Consider the following 21,878-nt stretch of genomic DNA (forward strand, 5'->3'; position numbering starts at 1 on the left):
TAGAAGATCTGCTACTCTTGAGGACAGAGAAGCTGGTCCCTAGACCAGAGCTCCACCTCCTCTTGATAACAAGCGTACAGTACGACAATGGCACCATCTTTTACCCGTTCAGCCCGTGATGCATGACATGAGTGTGGTGACTCATGTTGCAGTCATTAAGCGTTGTAATGAGCTGGAGCTCCTACATTGACCGCGCATATCTATTTTTTTCCCCTTCTCATCACGTCACCACCTTGTCGCCAGGCATTTCAAATGAAATCTCTGTTATTGCAAGTGCCGCAGGGCAGACAGAACAAAGCAAAGCCGTTGTTGTTGCTTAAATGGCTGCTACATGCTGCTGACACCACGCCTGGTGTGCGTCTCCGGTATATTTCCGGTGTAAGTGTGTTAATTAGCAACTGTGCCTTTGAAGTTTTGTTTTTTTTTTTCTCTATAATGTATACATGTGGACAGAGAAATGAAAGTACTGGAAGGATCATAATACTGCATGCGTGATGAAATGATGGTATTTTTAGCAAATACCGACGAACATACCGGCATTTCGATTTTGAAGCAGATCCGCTGTTGTGTTTATTTTAGTTCGGTTTCTTAAAAATTGGCCATGTTTTAAAATACATTCTCCAGCTTTCACTTCTTGTAATCCGTAGACATTTCTTTTCAGAATAATACTACACCACCCAGGGACTTTAATTTTGACACTCTTTAACAGGGTGGACTGAACTTTTCTGGGTAGTACCCTTGGGTGGTGAAGTATTTTTCCTCAAATGAAACAGGCCTGTGGAAATAGACTGTTTCATGTTGATATAATTTAAATATTGATATAATGTAGCCGCTGTATGCAAGGATTTAATTTTGAAACTCTACGTCAGATTGGCCCAAAATTTCCTGGGTAGCACCGTGGTGGTGGGTGGTGTACTTTCATTCTGAGGTGAAACAGGAATGTGGAAACAAATAGTTCCCTTTTGCTATCAATCTGAATTATGACAGAATATATCTATTGTATATGTAGTGCTTTAATTTTGAAGATGTTAACCAGATTGGCCTGAACTTTTCTCGATGGCACCTTGGGGAACGTGTAGTATTATTCTGAAGCGAAACAGGTCGGTGTAAAATGACAGTTTCCCTTTAATATCAATTTTAATATCAATTTTAATTATGATAGCGTATAACTGTCTAATGCACAGGGCTTTAACTTTGAAATCCCATATCTAAATGAAATGGCATTGTCTGAATAACATGAGAAAGCTTTTATGAAGTCCTCTGTAAATTTTAGCGATTTTGATATTTAATTGATGTTTCATTCAGTATTTACATTTTCATAAATTCAGCTATACTTTCATTTATATTTGTAGGCCTGGAGCCCAGCAAGAGCAGGCACTTGTCTCCCAGGGTAGAGTGGATTTTGTGCAAATTACAGCACAAGCAACAAGACACACCACACACATCACATGCATCTCCTGCGTCAGAAAGTTCTCGGGACTTATCATGTAGAATAAGTAAATGAGCTGCCATGCAATCCTCCGACTGTGATTGTCTTCACGGATAACTAAAACAAAAACACACACTGATACACACACACACACACACACTCTTCAAGGACCAGGCAGAGAGGGTGCTTTGAGATAAACTTCCTCTGCGATCTGGGCAGCCGATGGGTTACGCCCAGTCTGACCTGAGTCCCCGCTGGTTGTAGCGGATAGCCGGTCGGCTATTTCTTCTTCAGAAATAGCGTCATGTCAACATGCTGTATGTTAGTTTGGGGGGAAGTCTGTTGATTCACGACAAAGAAACGGTACTACAATGGTTCAGATGTTCAGTGACCGTACCATGCTAGTTAGTTTTTCACCCGTTATGAACATCAGTCCCTGATGATGGGGGATTGTCCACCTGTCTCTTATACAGAGCTCCACCTGCCTTGGGGGTACTTAGCTCGTTTAGGGCGGTTGTTCTCTCAGGAGCAACGTTGCGGTTTCCCCTGACTGCAGCACATCGACACTACTTTACAGTAGCAAAGTGGCCTTGGATCTTTCAAAAGCCATAAGTAAATCTAAGTTGAAATAATGACAATAATGATAACAGCAGTAGTAGTAGTAGAAGTAGTAGTAGTAGCCAGTAATTTTCTCTGAAAATATGGCTGTGCACCCAAAGTGTCACGGGGTGAATGAATTGTTTGATATGTGGCTTTTTTGTCCACCGCGACGCAGACTTTTGCTCATTTAAATTATGGGACGAACATTAACCTTTCACCACCGCGGTGAATTAAGCGGTTAATGTGGATAACCCTGTTACCAATTTAACTGTCATTCACATATATTGGATGGGTAATTTAATTACATGAATGTAGGCCTACTTGAAGTGTGCGCTGCGCACTGGCAGCGGGCACTCCGTCGACAGAGTGTAATTCTACTGCATTTATCCTGTGAAATATCGCTGTAAATCCTCACCATTCGCTGTAAACATGAATAATTATCAACCTAAGTTACTGAATTTAGCAGATTTAGAATATCTAAAATGTCATTCTTTAATTAAGTGACTTCTGCTGGACAGAATTCTGCTTAATAAATCTCTGTGAAAGTTTTTTTTTGTTTTTTAAATAGGCACTTATTTAATATTTTTTATTTAAAGGGAAATATCAACACAAATACTCCAACTGTAAAAAAACAACTCCTTCAAGCAAGGTTTTCTTCTGCCATCTTAGGAACTTTTTTTTTTTTTTTTTTCAAAAACGCAAATTATTTAGAAGAACATTTATGAAACAAACCACTACCGGGGAATATTTTGGAACGTGTGCATGAAGATACTTTGGAGAATATAATTCATCAAGAACATTTTGAACTTTGATCTGTTTTACTGGTTGAATTATGACTGCGAGGTCGAGGTGCATCCTCATCTTGAGAAACGGGGCAGTCCTGACTCAGAGAGAAGAGACGACCACCACCTTCGCCTGTAATTTAGCAGCCGTCTTGCTTTTTCGGACTTTAAAACAAAAAAACGGCAAAATACCGTATCCCATTTACCAGAATGATGACCTCATGAAGTAATGTAGTAAGGAACTCTGAAATGTCTTTGTTTTTTTTAATGTCAAAAGTTGCGCGAGAGATATGTGAGAGTGCCTACCGACTCATGAATGGAGTATGGACACGTGTATTGACGGCGGCGGTCTTCTACTGGAAACTACCAACTACCAAAGTAGTGCCAGAAATATGAACAGAGTAACATCAGATACTTAAAGGAAAACTGTTCAGAACACAGTAACCTTAAAGGGGGGATTTGGGTTTTCTGCCTTCGCCGAGATGATTTATTCACCCGTAAAACACATTTCGACTCAAAATTATCCCGTGAACGTCCCGGCGGTCCAGGTGTTGTGTGGCATTTGTAGCTATTAACAAAGGACGCAAAGCGGTGAGCTAGCGAAGGCCAACGATAGCCATTCTTGAGAAACTTGTCAGAAAATCGGACACAGTATTTATGTGGTGAAACATAACAATGGTGCATTCAAATACATTGTGATACGGTAGTACAAAACATTAACATACCATGTACAGCCTTTTTTACAACTCTTCTACCCACAATACATTTCTAGCTACCGTAAACCGTTATATGCAAGAGCAGTAAGTGAGTTCCGAACATTTGCCGCACATTCACAGCAGTTGCTTACGGTGTGTATGTAAATTAATATTTTGCAGATACTGACAAAAGCGAGTACAACACAAACAAAAAAAAAATCCCACAACAGTTCTAACAGCAACAGAGGAGCCACTGTGTTCAAGCAATCTTGTTAGCAATAATAAGAAATGAATGTCCCAAATTCCCTTTGTGCTCAGACCACTTGTCCACTTTTTATTTTGGGGTCCAACCATTATTTTTACGGCAGTTTGCTTCTTCTTGTCATTGTAATTTACATTGAACCGTAAAATTATGAGGAAAACCTCTTGTATTTGCAGTAAAATGATTAGGTTAGTATCTCCTTGAATTGTTTTACGACATCATTCTGGTGTCTATCATCTGGGAGGTACATAAATCAGCAGCTCATACGTACAACAGTGATGAGGCTAACCCTCCAATGCTTTCAATCACGAAATGCCATCAACGCCAACAACCCCAATACCTCGCTGTTTGTTTGCCCTTGGCACACCTTTTGTTGAATGTAACGCCCTCTGGCTTCTTTTAAAGCGCGCGCTCCAGCTAAGTGCTGAGTCATTCCTCAGTATTGGTGTAAAAAAAAAAAAAAAAAAAATTTGAAGCACAAATGCTAAAACCGCTTTCTGAAGCTAAACAGGCCAAGTAGCTGTGAGAACTAACATTATCGGTAGTACTTTCCGTGGGTACTGCATCTACAGCGCGTTGTAAAGGTACCAGTGTATTTTAATGCATTCATAATTTATAATAACTGCACTCAAACAGGTGTAATCTATGGCGATGCATTGTATGGACATCTATAAAACATTGTAGAATGACGGGGGTTAAAAACTCAAGACTAGTAATAAACCAGCGGTTCAACAGATTTTACTCACACACACACACACACACACACACACACACACACACACACATATATATATATATATATGTGTGTGTGTGTGTGTGTGTGTGTGTGTGTGTGTGTATCAGAGAGAGAGAGAGGAATGAGGAAAGTAACAAGGACAAGCAGGAATATGGAGGAAATGGCTGGCTTGGAGAGCATGCTTGCTGCTATGCCATCACCGGCATGACTAATAGGATACAGAGGTTATTATCGCTGTATAGTGTGAGGCGAGTGAGGGACGACTGTGAAAAAAGATAAAGACAAGAGCACGTGTCTAAAGCAGCCGGCTGTGGTCCTGCAGACAGAGGGGAAAATTGTGCACTGATGAGAAATTAAATGTGTATGTGCACTGACAGGTATGAACTAACTTTTGTGTGTGTGTGTGTGCGTGTGCGTGTGTGCGTGCGTGCGTGCGTGGGTGCGTTTGTTGGTGCGCGTGTGTGTGCGTGTGTGCGCGCGCAACCATATGCGTGCACCTCTCAGGGATATAACAGAGATTGGGGAGGATTAAAGCAACTTCCAATTATTGCTCCTGTGTGTCCTCATCATACACAACCACACACACTCACACACACACACACACACAAGCAAATTGCCTCGCTCTTTCTCTTCCCTCAAAGCTCTTAGTAAGAAGGGGATTATTTAACATTTTTTGTAAAAAAATTGCTGCTTTTAGATAGATATATATGGGAAAGTGTGTGGTGGCAGGAGGTTAAAGGTAAGAGAGACAAAGAAGGGAGGGAAAGTTTTCCCTCTGCAAAGACCCTGTGACATAGAATTTAAATTTAGCCGTTCATCAATATATTCTTATTCAACTACGATATTTTCTTTAAAATACTGGAATTTTCCCCCACAATTATTCACAGTCCATTAAAAAGAACCTACTGTAGTGTTTTTGGTTATGTAACAAAATGTCTTTTTCCTTTCAAGCCAATTCTTTTTTTGGCGAGTTTGTTTTGGTTGGATTTGTTCTTTTTGCCTACGAGCTTTCACTGGTGGTGAGTTGAGCCGGGCGCACGCCGATGGATGAGAGAAGAGTGAGTCGCTGTGAGTGTCAATCCAAAAACACATAATTTCCCCTGTCTACAATCAAGGCCATTGTTAACAGCTAAGCTACAGCTAAGCATTCCTTACCAGTGTTTCCTCTTTCCTTTAGCCTCGAGCCACAATAACACAGCTGGCCTCATCGTATCATACATCGTCTTCTCTCCTGTTAACATCACAGCCCATTTAATCCCTTTTAACCCCATTTTCCTGACGTCCTCGCCTACACAAACTTAAACGTGTTGATGCGGCGTTCTGATGAAGGAATTAAAGGGAAGGAAGAAAGGCTGTGAGGGTTTGCCTGTGTGCTGTAGATCTGCTGTTTTGGATCACAGAAGAACGCCAGGAATTCTTATAAAGTGTGAAATAGTCAAGAGCCGAGAAGTGTTCATTACAGAGGCGGTAGGATATTAACCTGCATTGTCTAAGGTGCCTGAGGTAAAATCTGTATGCTGCTAGTGAAGCAGCCAGACACTTCTGGGAACAGCGAAGCAGCAAGAATTTTCTTCTCATGAACTGCACTTCACCTCCTCCTTTTCCCCCAAATTACTCCGGGGCAGTAAACCTACATAGCAAAACACATGTTCTGAGGTTTTGGAGGGTGAAAACAGAAAGGAAAAGAAGGAAGGAAGAAAAGAAGGAAGGAGAAGAGAGGAGTCCGGAGGGTGGAACGTGGGATTATACATGCACTGTCTTTGTCTCTGTCATTCTTAACCTCTGTGACCTTGGATAAAGGCTTGATCCGACTTTACATCCTATGACTTAGCTGACATCTATATGGTGTGTGTGTGTGTGTGTGTGTGTGTGTGTGTGTGTGTGTGTGTGTGTGTGTGTGCGCGCACGTGTGTTTGCGTGCGTGTGCAAGTTCGTGCAAGCTGGCGCGTGGACATAAAAGTGTTTGTATGTCCTCACGGTGATGGATTAATCTAGCGGCTGATCAATGGTGAGCACATTCCTTTAGTGGGGAGTGCAAATCGCTGACCACACACACACGCACACACACGCACACACATCCACACACAGCATTGACAGTCTACAAATGAGCTGAGTGTCAAGTTCTGATACACTGCTGCAAGATAAAGCGCAACCATTATAGCTACAATTATAGCCAATTAAAAATATGGAAAGCATGCAAATTATGTCACTTCCTGAGTCGCACACCTGTTTGGTGCCTTCTTTCATCATTTTTACTATAAATAAAAGTCGGGATGTTTGTTCGTTGTGGTGTGAAATTCCAAACTTGTGAATAAATGTCCTAAAGTCTTAGAAAATTCGGGTCATAATGTCAAACAGTTTTGAAAGGACATAACATTTTGGGAGGCAGCACGGCGGTGCAGTGGTCAGCACTGTCGCCTCACAGCAAGAAGGTTCTGGGTTCAAGCCCCTGCTCCAGCATGGATCTTTCTGTGTGGAGTCTGCATGTTCTCCCTGTTCCTGTGTGGGTTCTCTCTGGTACTCCAGCTTCCTCCACAGTCCAAAGACATCAAGAGGGGACGAGGCTGATTGATACTCTAAATTGACCGTAGGTGTGACTGTGAGTGTGGATGGTTGTCTGTCTCTATGTGTTGGCCCTGCCATGGACTGGTGACCTGTCCAGGGTGAACCCCGCCTCTCCCCCGTAACCGCTGGGATAGGCTCCAGCCCCCCCGCCACCCTTAACAGGAATAAGCGGAAGACAATGGATGGATGGATGGATGGATGGATGGATAACATTTTGGGAAATGTGCTGGACAAGCAGTTCGATACCTCTCTGTCCTCTCTGTTGAATTATGGAGCTCCAAACCCCAGCTCGATGGATGACTGCTAGTTTGATTACACTTTTAGAATTAGGGTTGTGCCTGACAGTTGCTGTGAAAAACAAAATTGAAAATATGCAACGTTCTGTAACTTCCAGTATTGTTTGGAGCAGCCAGTCTGCATTCATGATGTCAGTTTCATCCTTCTACTGGGTCACTGCTGACTTTAATCCACCCTTTGCTCCAGAGCAGGGCAGAGCGTCCCAGCTCTCCCTAACATGCTTGACAGCTGTGTTCACGGCCCAGTGGGTAACATTCACTGCCGTACTTAAATCTGTCTAATTACACATCTCATCAGCTCCTCGATAGCTGTTATCCCAGAGCCCCCCCCAACACACACACACACACACACACACACACCCTCTGTGTTGCTACCTCCCTTTACCTCTGTGCATCTCTGCCCTTCCTCTCTGATATTATTATCTCAGTGCTCCCCTTTCTGCGCAACACTGCGTGTGTCATCCTCTTTTTACAGATGTTCAAGATCAGTGGACCACAGGCAGCCCCTCAACCCTCCCACATAACTGCTCCCTTCTTGGTTTGCCTTGCTGCCTCATTACACCCCCCCCCCCCCGCCCCGTCGCCCCCCATCCTCTAAGCCCGGAGCTTGCAGCCAAAGATCAGTCATGCATGTACACACACATGCTCACACCCAACAAGACCGTCACACTCAAAGCACCACACCAGTAAAGTTGCAGGGAACATCCCATAAACGCACACAGACACACACAGACTAAAGACATGACCAAGATCGGTCACACTGGCTTCACCTGGCTCCTTTTTCCACTCTCTGTGGCGGCGAAATAATTACTTTATGAGAGATGGAGGGAAGGTGATGGAGAAGGGCACAAGGAAGACAGGGGTGTTAGCGTAAGATGGTGGAAGAACCGAATATATGAGAAAAAGAAAAAGAGGAAATACAACTCATGCAAGGGCGGCACGGTGGTGCAGTGGTCAGCACTTTCGCCTCACAGCAAGAAGGTTCCGGGTTCAAGCCTCCGCTCGTGCACGTGATCTTTCTGTGTGGAGTCTCCATGTTCTCCCTGTTCCTGTGTGGGTTCTCTCTGGTACTCCAGCTTCCTCCCACAGTCCAAAGACATCAAGAGGGGACGAGGCTGATTGATACTCTAAATTGACCGTAGGTGTGACTGTGAGTGTGAATGGTTGTCTTTCTGTATGTGTTGGCCCTGTCATGGCCCCGCCTCTCGCCTGAAGGCTGCTGGGATAGGCTCCACCCCCCTGCGACCCTTAACAGGATAAGAGGTAGAAAATGGATGGATGGTTTGACAACACATGCATTAAAAGCAAAGAGACACTTCAAAATGAACCTCCTGTAGCCGTTGCATCTCACAATACATGAACTCAAGAACACGGGCATGAATGCTAACTCCATTCCGCTTTAGAGCCGATCATGAATTCATTCTAAAAGTTCGAGGCACTGAATATCGAGGAGTTGCATTTGAGTAAACTGTACCTCTGCGAGACATTGGAGAAGAGATGAAGTGGAGAGGTATGGAATGATTAAATGAGGGGATCTGAAAATAATTGAGGCTCATTTGCAATCTTAAATAGGAAGCCTTTGCCTTTTTTGTTGTCTTTTGTTCTTGTACACTCATCAAATACATTTATGATCTAGAAGGAAAAAAATGATTGAGATGTACAGTTACCACGGAAAGAGTTATTATGGTGTTCAATGTGTATACAATTCAAGAACTACTCACGATGTGTAGATCGTGTCGATTTTTATACTGAAAACTCTTTTGACCTGAAGGGTATGAAATGACGGATGTGGTCACACTTTACTGGTAAATCGTGTTTTTAGACCTTAGTATCAGGTCATATGACTAGTCAGTTTGCTGTGTGAACAGATGGACCGCTGGTAGAAAAGAGAAAAAGACAGCGGGCGTGCCTTAATGAAAGCAGGAATGCTAGCTGAGCCCTTGAAGATGCGGTGAATCAAACATCATTCAACCCTGAGACAACATTAGGCCTCTGCACTCGTGTATGTGTGGTGATTCATGGTGCCGAGTGAGGCAGAGCAGCAGAGCGCAGCTGATGTGATATGAATCAACAGCCATGGTCAATGCACTTACTGCTTTCAATAAAAGGGGTCGAAGCTTGTGGGTGTGCGTGCGTGCGTGTGTGTGTTAGTGTGTGTGTGTGTGTGTGTGTGTTCGTATTTATGTGAGAGAGAAACATGCGCCGTCCTCCTTCATCTCATTATCTTGTTCCAAAAATCACTCCTGACAAAAACATTGCTCTGCTTTATTTATCTGCTGCTTTATGCTGATTTTTTAACTATGGGTGGTGTCCTTTATTTATTCAAGACGGTTTTATTCATCATCATTTTATTATCTTTGATTTCCGTCTACATCCTCGTGGTGTTTAACATCTCTCGTGGTTAAGACTGCAGTGTGGACTTAAAAACATCTGGAGTCACAGCAAGAACGAAACTCCTTTCAAGCAATGCAACAGAAATAAAACATGTTCTCTACAGAGCCTTGGAGTTTCCGTATGTGTTCTTATTTTCTGGGCATAGAGAGAAAAATATGTTATGTTCCCTCAGTTTACTTATTTATGTTATAGCAGTAGAGAAAGACACGAAAGAGGACTTGAAGGGTGTTAAACGTCCAAAGTCGGAAACATGCAATAATTGCAAAAACTTAAAACCGCCACCAAAACTTCCTAAACTAAAACATGGAGCTAACAGATGGCGAGCTGACCAAAATCCAAATGGCTGGAGGCACGAAGGAAACGCAGGCAGTGAGGCAAAAATGAAAGACAACAAAAATCACTCAGAGGAAGTCCACTGGAGGAAAAACACTAGCAATTCACCACTATAACTGATGCGCACTACCTGGCAGGACAGAATTATTCGGCAGTGTGGTGAAGCGATGACCAGTCATTCATCAAGGAATTGATTGCAATGATGAGTTACAGGTGTGCCAAGACTGCAGCCCAGGAAAACCTAAAATAGGTCACCCAAGCGCCCCCGTCACACACACTGAGCACCTGAAAGACGAGGGGGTAGAGGAGTAGAAGGTAGGAGGCGAAACAAAACAAAAACGGCAGCATCCATACAGCCAAAACCCAATGCCGTAAAAATTTAATGTTTTAGAAAAAGTTATAATTTATGGCCACACATCAGTTAAATAGAGGGAACAGATTTTACCTTGGAGCAGCACAGTGATGCAGTGGTCAGCACCGACACCTCACAGCAAGAAGGTTCCGGGTTCAAGCCTCCGCTTGTGCACGGGATCTTTCTGTGTGAGTCTGCATGTTCTCCATGTTCCTGTGTGGGTTCTCTCTGGTACTCCAGCTTCCTCCCACAGTCCAAAGACATCAAGAGGGGACGAGGCTGATTGATACTCTAAATTGACTGTAGGTGTGACTGTGAGTGTGAATGGTTGTTTGTCTCTATGTGTTGGTCCTGTGATGGACTGGTGACCTGTCCAGGGTGAACCCCGCCTCTCGCCTGAAGGCTGCTGGGATAGGCTCCACCCCCCCTGTGACCCTTAACAGGATAAGTGGAAGAAAATGGATGGATGGATGGATGGATGGATGGACATTACATGCATTAAAAGCGGAGAGACACTTCAAAATGAACCATCTCAGATAAGATTGCTGTTATATAAAGACCATGAGCCTTGCCGATGGATGGAAATTTTACCTTGTGCCCTCAAAATATTTATTTATTCTTTTTCTCCACAGCTATGCCAGGGTTTCGTTGCTACACCCTTTAATTGACCTTGCCAAATGAGTCTGCTCACTGCTGGCAGGTAAACTCAGGTCATTTTGAAGGGGTGGTGTGATACTCAGAACAATTTATCATTTTATTGCACCAACGCTAACAGAATAGCAAGCCTATCATGTAAGCATACGTCAGGATGTATTTCTGACTGTCACTGCTACAAGGCTGGCAATTCAGTGGGATGTGTCTCAGGCAAACTCAACCTCTAGCATCCTGTGTATGGCCAGTAGTGGATTGTGTTACCTCAGGTCGGCTCGAGCAGCTCCACGAGCGACAAGGTCCGTAGACAGTATCTGGTTCAGTTTTTGTGGTGGACGGGATGTTCCAAAAATGAACAAAACCAGATGTAGTCAGCTTTCGGCTTCAAGGTTAGAACAACACGGGTGTCGTTCATTGGTTGTTATTTAGGCATGTGCTGCGACACAGTCTGTTTATTACATTCCTAATCGGTAAGCCCCATCCACCTCCAGCAAGCCAAAATAAAGAGGAGGAAGTGTCACAGTTCTTGGACTGTGTTGAATTTAGTTCTGGACTTTTTGGGAACTAACATCATCGTGGACTCTGGTGCTGGTTGCATCGCTCTTGAGTTTCCTCATCGTCTCTTTGTTTCTTCTTCTTGGCTTGTGTTGATCTTAGCCTCCATTCCTGTATTATTTTGTTTTTACTTTTGTCCTATGACTTTGTTGGCTTTATACCTCCTGTCTTTACTGTTTGTGTCCCCTGCCTTTTTTTTGAGTCTGTCACTCTTGGCTTGTCAGTTACCAGTCCCCGCTCCTGGTGTCTCTTATCCAATGAGCTCCGTCCCTGCCCTTGACCTCTCTCACTGGTTTATTTGTGTGCCACTCGTAAGGTGCGCGTTTTAGTTTGGCTCTCTATTTCCGTCACCTGTTCAGTTTACCTCCTTGTGGTGTTGACCAACTTGTTCGTCTTTCCAGTGTTTTGTTAGTTTTATTGTTTGCAAGTTGTTGTTGTTTTTTTTATTTTTATTTTTGAACATTTTCAGTCAGTTCTCAAAATCCTGCCTCATCTCTGCATTTGGGCCCACTTTCAAATTTTGATAGAAAGTACCGATGTGCCTGACTGTAAGCATTCTACTCAACCTAGCAATAGCTTTAACACAGACACTGATGCTGGATTTTCATGCGTTGTGGAATATTTTCGGCGTGGATCCAAAGGTATCTTCCACTGCCGCTCATTTTATACTGTATGAGGTTGGTTACCTTGCCGAGGAGGCATGAAGGCGAGGGTTGCCTGCAGCTCTTCCTCTTACAGCTCAGTGTGTGCTTACAATATTTTAACATTTGTCACTATCGTCCAACTAAAGATTGGAAAAATTACAGTTTTTATTATTTGTTGGAGAGAGAAGCATACGCATTTCCAAGTCTACAGTTGCTTATTTTAATATGAAACGGTTCAAAAAGTACAAGAGTACAACTCCGGTATGGCCTTCGTCATGGAACTGTCATCTTATTGATATCTGTACACACACACACACACACACACACACAACTTTAACCAGGAACTCATAGATCATGTTGTTCCACATCAAGGCCAGTCTTTGGTCCCCATGACTTAGACTTAGACTTTATCCGTCATTTAAATTTCGATCAGAATTAAATTATGGTGCAGTGGCTCAGAGCACAGCAGGAATATTGACAGGAACGGAATATACAAAAATAGACGAATATACATACAAAAACTTCGGTATAAAAAGATAAATAAAAGATAACTATATTGCACAGTCTAATTACAGGGTAGTATTTCACGACAATATTGCACAGAGGTCTTGTGTAGGTGTGTGTGTGTGAGAAGGGTTGGAAATATACTTATGAGTTGAGCAGTCTTATGGCATGCTTTGAACCGTTGAACTGTCGTTGAACCTTGCTGTTCGGCTCCGTAGGCTGCAGAACCTCTTTTCAGAGGCCAGCAGCGAGCACAGTTCATGGTGGGGGTGGGAGGGGGCTGTGGTGATGTTTTCGGCCCTTGTCGGACAGCATTTCTTTGCAGTGTCTTGGATGGGAGTGAGTGAAGTCCCAGTGATTTTCTCCACTCTCCTCACCATCCTCTGTCGGGACTTCCAGTCAAAGGCGCTACAGCCCCCTGACCAGACAGAGATGCAGCCGGTCAGTATGCTCTCTGGACTGGATCAGTTGGTCAGCACGTTCCTTGAGCGCCTTTGGATTGGAAATCCTGATAATGTTAGTTTTTATACCAGAAAACATCTCGCATATGTAACAAGACAAGTACACACAAACACAAACACGCTCGCCCGCCCATAAAACCATGATGACACCTGTTGACCTTGTCATTGGATTGTACAGCGTGTGTGGATGCATCACCCCCTCTTATACGAGAACGCAAACATTTGTGATTACATAAATGTCTGTATGCACGCGCTCAACCAAACATCACTGTCAGAACACGTCAAAGCGTGTGTGTGTGTGTGTGTGTGTGTGTGTGTGTGTGTGTGTCTGTCAGAATGGTTCATGTCTTCCAAGGGAAAGCCCTGGGGAAATACAGAACACACAACTGATATAAGCGCGCATACACAAGGATTAAAAGCCTTTTGAAACCTCCAGGATTCTTGAGACCAAGGTCAAGACCATGAAATTGTGAAATCCTTATGTAGCATCTTCTGCTCGTTAGGTCTGATGGAAAAGCCCTCTCTTGACAAGTTTGTGTTGTTATTATTCTCATTATTATTCCCAAACTCAAAGTATCTCAAGAATAAAAGCATGTTCCACCCTATTCATTTGCTAAACCTCCAAACCAGTTTATAACCACAAGTCAATTGTTCCTGTGTTTTATCCTTTTGCAGTACAGTTATTTTCCATCTAATCATCGCTCAATCAATTTGCTCCTGTAAGCAGACGTATTAAAGGGCTGCACTTCAGCCTGGTCTGAAATTTGAAGTGCTACTCCATCACACAGCTTATAGCTTTTTTTGAGACACAACAGCCATAACTGCATATTTAACCAGAGCCTCACATTTTCTATATTCACTTCGGGTGACAGACGAGATCAAATTAACAAGGAAAGTCGTTTGTGCTACAGCTTCCGTGGCAGCAAATACTGTTTTGCATGCACTGATTTCATTCCCGATGAGATGGAAGGAGCAATGAGCTTGGGAGAGCGTGAAAGGAAAGGAAAGGAAAGGACAGAGTGGAGGTGTGAAAAGAGAGGGTGAGTGAAGGATATGGAGAGGTGCTGTTGACATGGAGTAGTGAGCGTAGGCGTGGAGAGATGACAACGACAGGATATTCATTTACACTGATAAATGGCAAGGGGTGGTGTGCTGGGATGCTGACAGACACATGGAGTGTGTGCTAGAAATGAAAATAAGCTAAGAAAACGATAGCGGAATTTTCCTTCACATCTGGTAGAGTTACGCGTCGGGATTTTCAATTCAAACGGGCTTTACTGACATAGAAAACATACATTGCTAAAAAAATAGATAAAATTGTGGCATAAAATCAAAAAAATGTACATGCAGTTAGTGTTAACAATACGAAAGAGAAATCTCTTAAAATGTTTCGATAAATACTGAAAAATACTTTCCTTTATAAACTGAGCTGCTCTGTGTGTTGTTCTCAGGTGTTGACGCTTTACTGTGGATTTGAGGAAATTTTCTTGCAAACAAAGCCAAGGTCTCATGATTTATTTTGAAGTAAAAAAATTAGTTCTGCCCCTCTCAAAGTACAGGTTTCTCTCGCCATTAGAGAACAATGAGGAGAGAACAAATGGGAGAGAGAGAAAGAGAGTGAGAAAGAGAGATGAAGCAGCAGCGTAGATGTGACGGAGAGAAGCGAGTTGAGTATTGAAGTGACAGGTTGTTGTCAGAGCAGTGAGACCTTGGAAGATAAATGAAGACAGGGTCAGCAAATCCCTGCTAATGTCATGACAGATGACTAACTGTGTGTGTGTGTGTGTGAGAGAAAGAGAGAGAGAGAGAGTGTGTGTTTATGTGGACAGCAATCAGTGTGTATGTGTGGCTTCTTTCTCTTTCCGTGAATTTGTGTGTGCACTTTTAACACCGGGTCAAACTGTTTCTCTTCCCTTTTTCGGCCCATTTTCTCAGCACAACAACTCTGGTGCAACTTAACAGCCATGGTTCTTCCTCATGAAAATATTGCTTTTAAATCTATGCCGTTGACAGCTCTGCTCAGCTCACTGCCAAACACTGTGTAGCTGCATGAAATCAGCCAAGCCCACCTTTACGGATGGCTGCACACCCATAGTCGATTGGCTGGATTTGCCTGTAAAGATTCCCACATTAAAAAAAAAAAAAAAAAAAAAAATCAAGGACATCATTCCCACAAGTGAAAAGCTGGAGGATGCAACTTTCTTCATCTCATTGTAACCTAGCGGTGCTGTACAGCAAACCACCACCGCCGCCATCTTGGGCGGTTAACATAATGCAAGCTCATTTCCTTGAGCTAAAAGAAGCTTGAACATTTGGGCCTTGACCGGTGCGCTAACACCGTAAAAATCATGAACAAAAGCAAGTACAAGAGGAATCATTTTGTCCTGGGATCGGCCTCTCGGATGTATTATTTTTCTGTCTCTTTCTATTTCGTGGCAGCTTTACGGCAAAGAAGTACAGACAGAAGAAAAAAAAACTCAACCTAACTATTTTTATCAGTGGTCTGGCTGTTTTAAAGAATTAAACCCATTTTGTTGCAAATAGAAATATTTTGGACACACTAAGCTGATTTTATTGAGTTGTACACTAGAAGATAGGGTAAGGCTGGAAATTAAAGTGCTTGTAGTATGTATTTAGTTACAAGTAGGGAGTCTTGTACGAGTCCTATGAAGATTTTTTCTGTCCGTGTATAAGACTATTCAAACAATAATTGTATCATAGAGACAGCCATCTATTGTCCATCTTCAACTGCTTATCAAAATTGACCAGCTCCGACTGGGGGATCCAGCAGCCTCCTCCTAGGAAGATGTGCCCTCCCCCCTCCCCCCAAGGAAGTCTTCAAGGTGGCATCCTGACCAAATGCCTGAACCATCTCAACTGGTTTCCTGTCACGAATAGGAGCAACGAGTCCACGCTCATTGATGAGCAAAGTTCTCATCTTATCCCAAAGGGAGACACCAGCTGCCTTTCTGAGGAAACCCATTTCTGACACTTGCGTTCGCGAAATCACGCTTGAGGTCACGACCCATGTTTCATGACCACAGGTGAGAGTAGGAACCAAGACTGACAATAGATCAAGAGTTTTGCCTTTTAGCTCAGCTCTCTTTTCGTGACAATGTTGCTAAAGCGGGAAGACACAACCACTCCTGCTCTGATTTTTTGGCTCATCTCACACGCCATAGTTCCCTTGCTCGAAAGACAGGACCCTGAGATACTTAAACTGCCCCACTTGGGGTAAGGACTCATTTCCTACCTGAAGTGGACGATCCACCGTTTTCATACTTAGAACCATGGCCTTATATTTAGAGGTGCTGACCCTCATTCAAGCCACTCAAACCACACAGTGAGAACTGAGGGTCACAGACGGATGAAGCCACCACTTTATCTGCAAAAAAGCAGTAACGCAATCCTCTGCCCACCAAACTGCAACCTCCCACTGCCACGACTGCACTTCCACATCTTGTCTATGAAAATCGCAGGACTCAGGCAAGGCACAACATCGGTGGAGGCCAACTCCCCAACAGAAACCACTCCAACGTTCTGCTGAGAACTCCAAAACAGCTCCTGCTTTGGATGTACAGAGATTGGATGGCCATGAGTTGGGCCCTCCTACTGACACCAGCGAAACCCAAGTTGTTCCACAGCAAGGATAGAATATTTTTCCTCTTCAGTCCATGGTTTATCTATAATCCTGACCTTCCTCCCAGCACCATAGAGTAAACTTCCCAAGGAAGGGTGAGTATGTGATGTCTCTGTAATTGGCACACAATTACACTGGTCCCCTTTATTGGAGAGGCAAACCACCACCCCAGTCTACTGTAGCACTGCCCCAGACCTCCACACGATGTTGAAGAGGAGCAACATCCAAGACCGCCCTTCAGTGCTCACAGCCTTCAGCATTTTTTGATGAATCTCGTCAATCCCTCGTGCTTTGACACTGTGGAGTTGTTTGACTACCTCAGTGACTTCCCTCAGGAAATTGCAAAATTTCAACTGTCTCAGGAGTCCCCCGAGATAACATATCATGAAAAGTCTTCTTCAGTCAAACAGCTTCCTTGAGCACTGGTGTCCACAAGGAGACCACAGCTCTGAGCCACAGCTTTGGCATGGAAGCTTTGAACATTGCCCACTGTGATTCAATGCCCCCTCTACAGGAATGCCAGAAAAGCCCTGCCGGATGTAGAAGTTAAGGGCCTCCGAACAGGCTTTCCCAGTTCACCCACACTACTTGTTTAGGCTGTCCAGAGGCCTTCCCCACCATTTGACCCAACCCACCACCAGATGGTAATCAGTTGATGGCTCTGTCGCTCTCTTCACCCAAATCTTAAAGACATTATGGACAGTACATTACTTTGATAGACCTCCAATAACAAAACACCATTTGGCTTCAGGTCAGGGAGGCTATTCCTAACAGAAAGAGTCCATGTCGCTTTCTTTGGGCTGTGCCCAGCCGAGTTCCATGGAAAAGCCCTTCCACCAGCAGATCGCTTGAGCTAAGCTCTGGGCCTGGCTCTAGAAGGGAGGGGTAACAAGCTTCCTCTGGTCTCTTGCCTTCTTCTCCACTCCATCTGGGTTTCTTTGTGGAGGCTGCTGCGCGACATCGACCTGGATTAGCAAAGACAATACGAGATGAGACGAGGTTGGGGTCATTTCCAGTGTCATGGTATATCTTTAAGATCAAGTGGCATAACACCTTTTCCTGAATGATGAAATCCTGACTCTTACCGGGATTATAGTTTGGATTGTTTGACCTTCCGTGTTCTTTATGTCTTGGGGTGTCATTCCTGCAACATTGACATGATACTGACTTTTCAGTCTTGTTTGATCCTTTATTGTCTTCGGCCCTGGAAAGATTTGTACTTTAAGGATTTATTCAAAAGCAATTGTTCCTCAAGTCCCAATAAAGTTGGTGTGTTCTCTCTGGCCCAGATGATAAGGTACTTCCTGTCGACACTTCAAATTAAAATCAATGTGATTGATTTTTTTTCATCAAGGTTCCTGAGGAGGCAAGCTGCTTCAGCTTTATCGAGGGCTTTATTATAACACACAGATACAGGGTCCAAAACTGTCACCGTTTATAGCAGTTTTATGTCCTTGAAGTTTGAAATGGCCATGAATAATTGCTTTGATTGTTTGTCATTTGATTAAATTTGTTACAATTCCCCATAAAAGTGCCTTCCAACCTTCTGCTATTGAGCTCTGAGCAAAGGGTTGATTTAGAAGAAACAGAAGGTTTTTTTCCCCCACATAGTCTATAACATTATAACCAACAGATATAGCTCCTTTGAATGTTTGCAACTCATTATTTGCTTTCTCTCTGTCTGCTTGCAGGTTTTGGGTGTCATTTCACACTGAAGTGGACCTATAGATTCAGCATAGTTCAGCAGAAGCTCGGCCACACCAGCAGAAATGTCTCCAGCAGACATGTCTAAGCCTGCAACCTCTCTCGCCTCCATTTTCATCCTCCTCCTCTTCTTTTTGCTAATGTCATGCCCTGGATCAGTTCACGCAGGTACATCTGAGAAGAACTGCTCAGCCAGCGGAGACCCATGTCAGGAAGGTGGGTTTTCCTTTTGTCAGTTTTGAGGAATCAGGGCCCAAATGCAGAGACCAGAAGCAGGCGGGATGTGACAAAACCTGAGTTTGTATTACACAGAATTTAAAAAATTAAGCTGGAGTGGAAAACTACAACTCCAGCTACACTACCCACATCATTAATCTTTAGATCAGTGACATAAGTTAGAAAATAAACACTAATCCAAAAGGAAACACTTCTCCAGCTTGAATTTTGTTTCTTAAGTCACTAATTTTATGCCGAATAATGCAAGAATTTCATGAACTTTTGTCATGTCTGCTTTGGTGGAAATCAGAACATTCTGGGTCTCGCCTGTGCAGGATGGTGTGGGGGGCGTGGGGGTGGCTTCCCCTATCGTGGTGGCACCCTGTGGGATTGGGGGTTGGGGGGTCCTTGGGCTGGGTCGGGGCTTCCACCCGGTATGGGGGGGTCCGGGGCCCTGGTGCCTGGGATCCGCGCCAGTCTCCCGGTGGGGTCCCGCGGTGGGGGGTGCTGCGCTGGCCCGGTCCCCGGGCACTGGCGGGGCGTGCCAGGCCCTGCTGTGGCGGCTGGGGCATGTTTGCCCCCGGGCACTGGGAGGAGGGTGGGGAGGGGAGGTTAGGTGGGGATAAAAAAAAAAAGAGGAAGAGGAAAAAAAAAAGAAAAAAGGAAATCAGAACATTCACTCTATTGAAATGTATGACATCATTACAATCTTGGAGATTTAGTGGCCTTTTTGGCCATTCTAGACGGAAACTATTATTGAGGTTGCATAAACCACCGAGGACATATGGAAGGGAATATAAGACAGCACATAAAACCTCTATAGCAAGAATTCATTCAGTATGGCTATGGCGACTTGCAATAATATTAAAAAAAGATTTATTTTCTAAGTTGCTGGGTTTTGCACAAAACACCCACTTCAGGGACATCATCACATTTTAGCGGTGTATGTTTACTGACTTTCCAAGTGAAAATCCTCCTTAGGGGTATTCCATCAAGCAGCTTAAAGGAATTCAAGGCTTATCTGGTCTTGTCTGGCTCATATTAGGCAGAATTCTGTTCCACGTACATGCATCCATAATTATCAAGACAGAGAGAGAGGTGGATAGAGGGTTTGGAGGCATGGATGGAAGATGAGGTGGTGGGGAGGAGCGCTGCGTCCAGGTGGGTTCACCAAAATGAACATGCTGGAGCCGGCTGGGCAGATGGCTTTTTGATGGCATTTCTTTTTTCATCAGCATGGCTGAGATTAGCCCCACATTGGTAACCATGGAAACCCTAATGACGCCAGGTTCTTGCTAAGCCTGACAAATCCAGCAACGCTTTGTTCTGATGGAATGGAAATATTTGTTAAATCTCCATTTTAAAAGTGAAACTCTGCCCGGTAACCTGGGTGACTTCAGCTGGTGGGCAGTCTGAGCCCGTACAAGGTTGAAGGTGAGCTTTAGCTTTATCTACGATCAAAGAATGTCCACAAGACAGGGACAGACAACCAGGACAGTTTCGCTGGTGCATTTACTCATATCGGTCAAGTCATGACAAAAAGTAGAAGTAAAAGATAAATTGACCGACCGTATTAAAATTATCGTGCAAATGTGTTGCTCATATTATTAGAATTTTTAAAAAAATCATCAATCGATAAATACATCCAATAATAACCATTCAAGTACAATATTTTAACTGCTACTTTAAGTAGTTCTTTACATGTTGTTTTATGTGATTTCATCTTTCTTGAATCTTATTTTTATATATTTAGTTAAGAGTTTATTGTTTAGTTTAAAGAGTTTATTGTTTACTTAAAAGTCTATTGTCTATCTTATACTCTATTTTATATATAGATTTCTCTCTATCTATCTATCTATCTATCTATCTGTCTATCTATCTATCTATCTATCTATCTATCTATCTATCTATCTATCTATCTATCTATCTGTCTGTCTGTCTATCTGTCTTGTCAGTTGAAACTCCAAGATTTCCACTACATTGATATATTTGTTAATTTCATTATCTATAATCAAATGATGATTATGTATGCGATGCACAGTGATTTGATCACATCATAGCTACGTAAAATCTATAGCTACAATCAGTTGATAAGATAAATCTCATTATTTACGATATTAAGATAGATTAATAGATCTGGTGACTGTCACTATCGGTGATCGTTGTTATATTTAACAGGTGTCACTATCCGTCTTAAGACTGTCCCTTGGCTACACTTTTTACAACATGCTTAAATACTAGAATATATTTGTGTCACAAATGCATTTACCTTGTGGGTAAGGCCCTGCCAAGCCGTGTCCCTTGCAGCATCGATCACTGCTGTATTTCCCTATTATCCCCTTTTATCATGTCCTTTTAGTCCTCTGTGCAAATTCAAGCCTCAAGATTACACCTTAGTCTGGATCTTCTTAGCTAGGTTCCTATTACAAGGTATTAAAAAAGAAGCCAACGTCTAAGTATCAAGTGCGATGCACAAAGATTCAGATGCAGAAACTGAGACTAAAGTTCAGAATCTCTCGGTTTATTCGCTCAAATCAAATGGATACTCATGACCTGTCAACACGAGCGACTGTATAGAATCAAAAAAAAAAAAATCAGTGGTCAAAATACAAGTAAAATCAGGTCAATTTTAGAAAATCTCATTGGATTAATAAGGCTTGAAAACTGACACTGGGTACTAAATGAACTGACGCAGAAAGCAAGGAAGGCGCAACTTGAATATCCCGAAAAGGGAAGCCAACGAGACACAGGTACAGCACATTAGGGTGGGGCCAGGTCATCAGAAATGTGGGAGGATGTTGAGGTTCTGACATGAGACGACAACAGTTGAGAACAAATATACAAAAAAAAAAAAAACATGAGACAGAACGAGAATGAAGACAACACACAACAGAAAAAAAAAACAACAACATCACCAACCTATGTGGCAGAGCCAGATGTGATGGGTGTTGGCTGTTGTATTATGTAGTATCGGATCAGTACATAAACTTCTATTCTTGCCGATCCCGCATTTTTACCCGGCGTCAGAGACATTTCCCATCATGGTATGGGAACCAGAA

At 43.1% G+C, this 21,878-nt stretch overlaps 1 protein-coding gene across 3 annotated transcripts in view; it reads left to right on the forward strand.

The window, feature by feature from the left end:
* The window catches only part of slc8a4b (solute carrier family 8 member 4b), a 125,881-nt gene that overhangs the window by 39,641 nt on the left and 64,362 nt on the right, over positions 1 to 21,878 (forward strand). For all 3 annotated transcript variants that reach the window (XM_086197741.1, XM_086197740.1, XM_086197742.1), the window contains exon 2: positions 18,591 to 18,819. In XM_086197741.1, coding sequence (XP_086053867.1) covers positions 18,669 to 18,819 — 151 coding nt within the window. In that variant the 5' untranslated portion in view covers positions 18,591 to 18,668. The remainder of the gene's footprint in view (positions 1 to 18,590; positions 18,820 to 21,878) is intronic.

The sequence above is a fragment of the Aulostomus chinensis genome, chromosome 24, assembly GCF_037954235.1.
Source record: "Aulostomus chinensis isolate RoL2024-O1b breed Wild chromosome 24, RoL_Achi_v1.0, whole genome shotgun sequence".
NCBI classification, from domain to species: domain Eukaryota; kingdom Metazoa; phylum Chordata; class Actinopteri; order Syngnathiformes; family Aulostomidae; genus Aulostomus; species Aulostomus chinensis.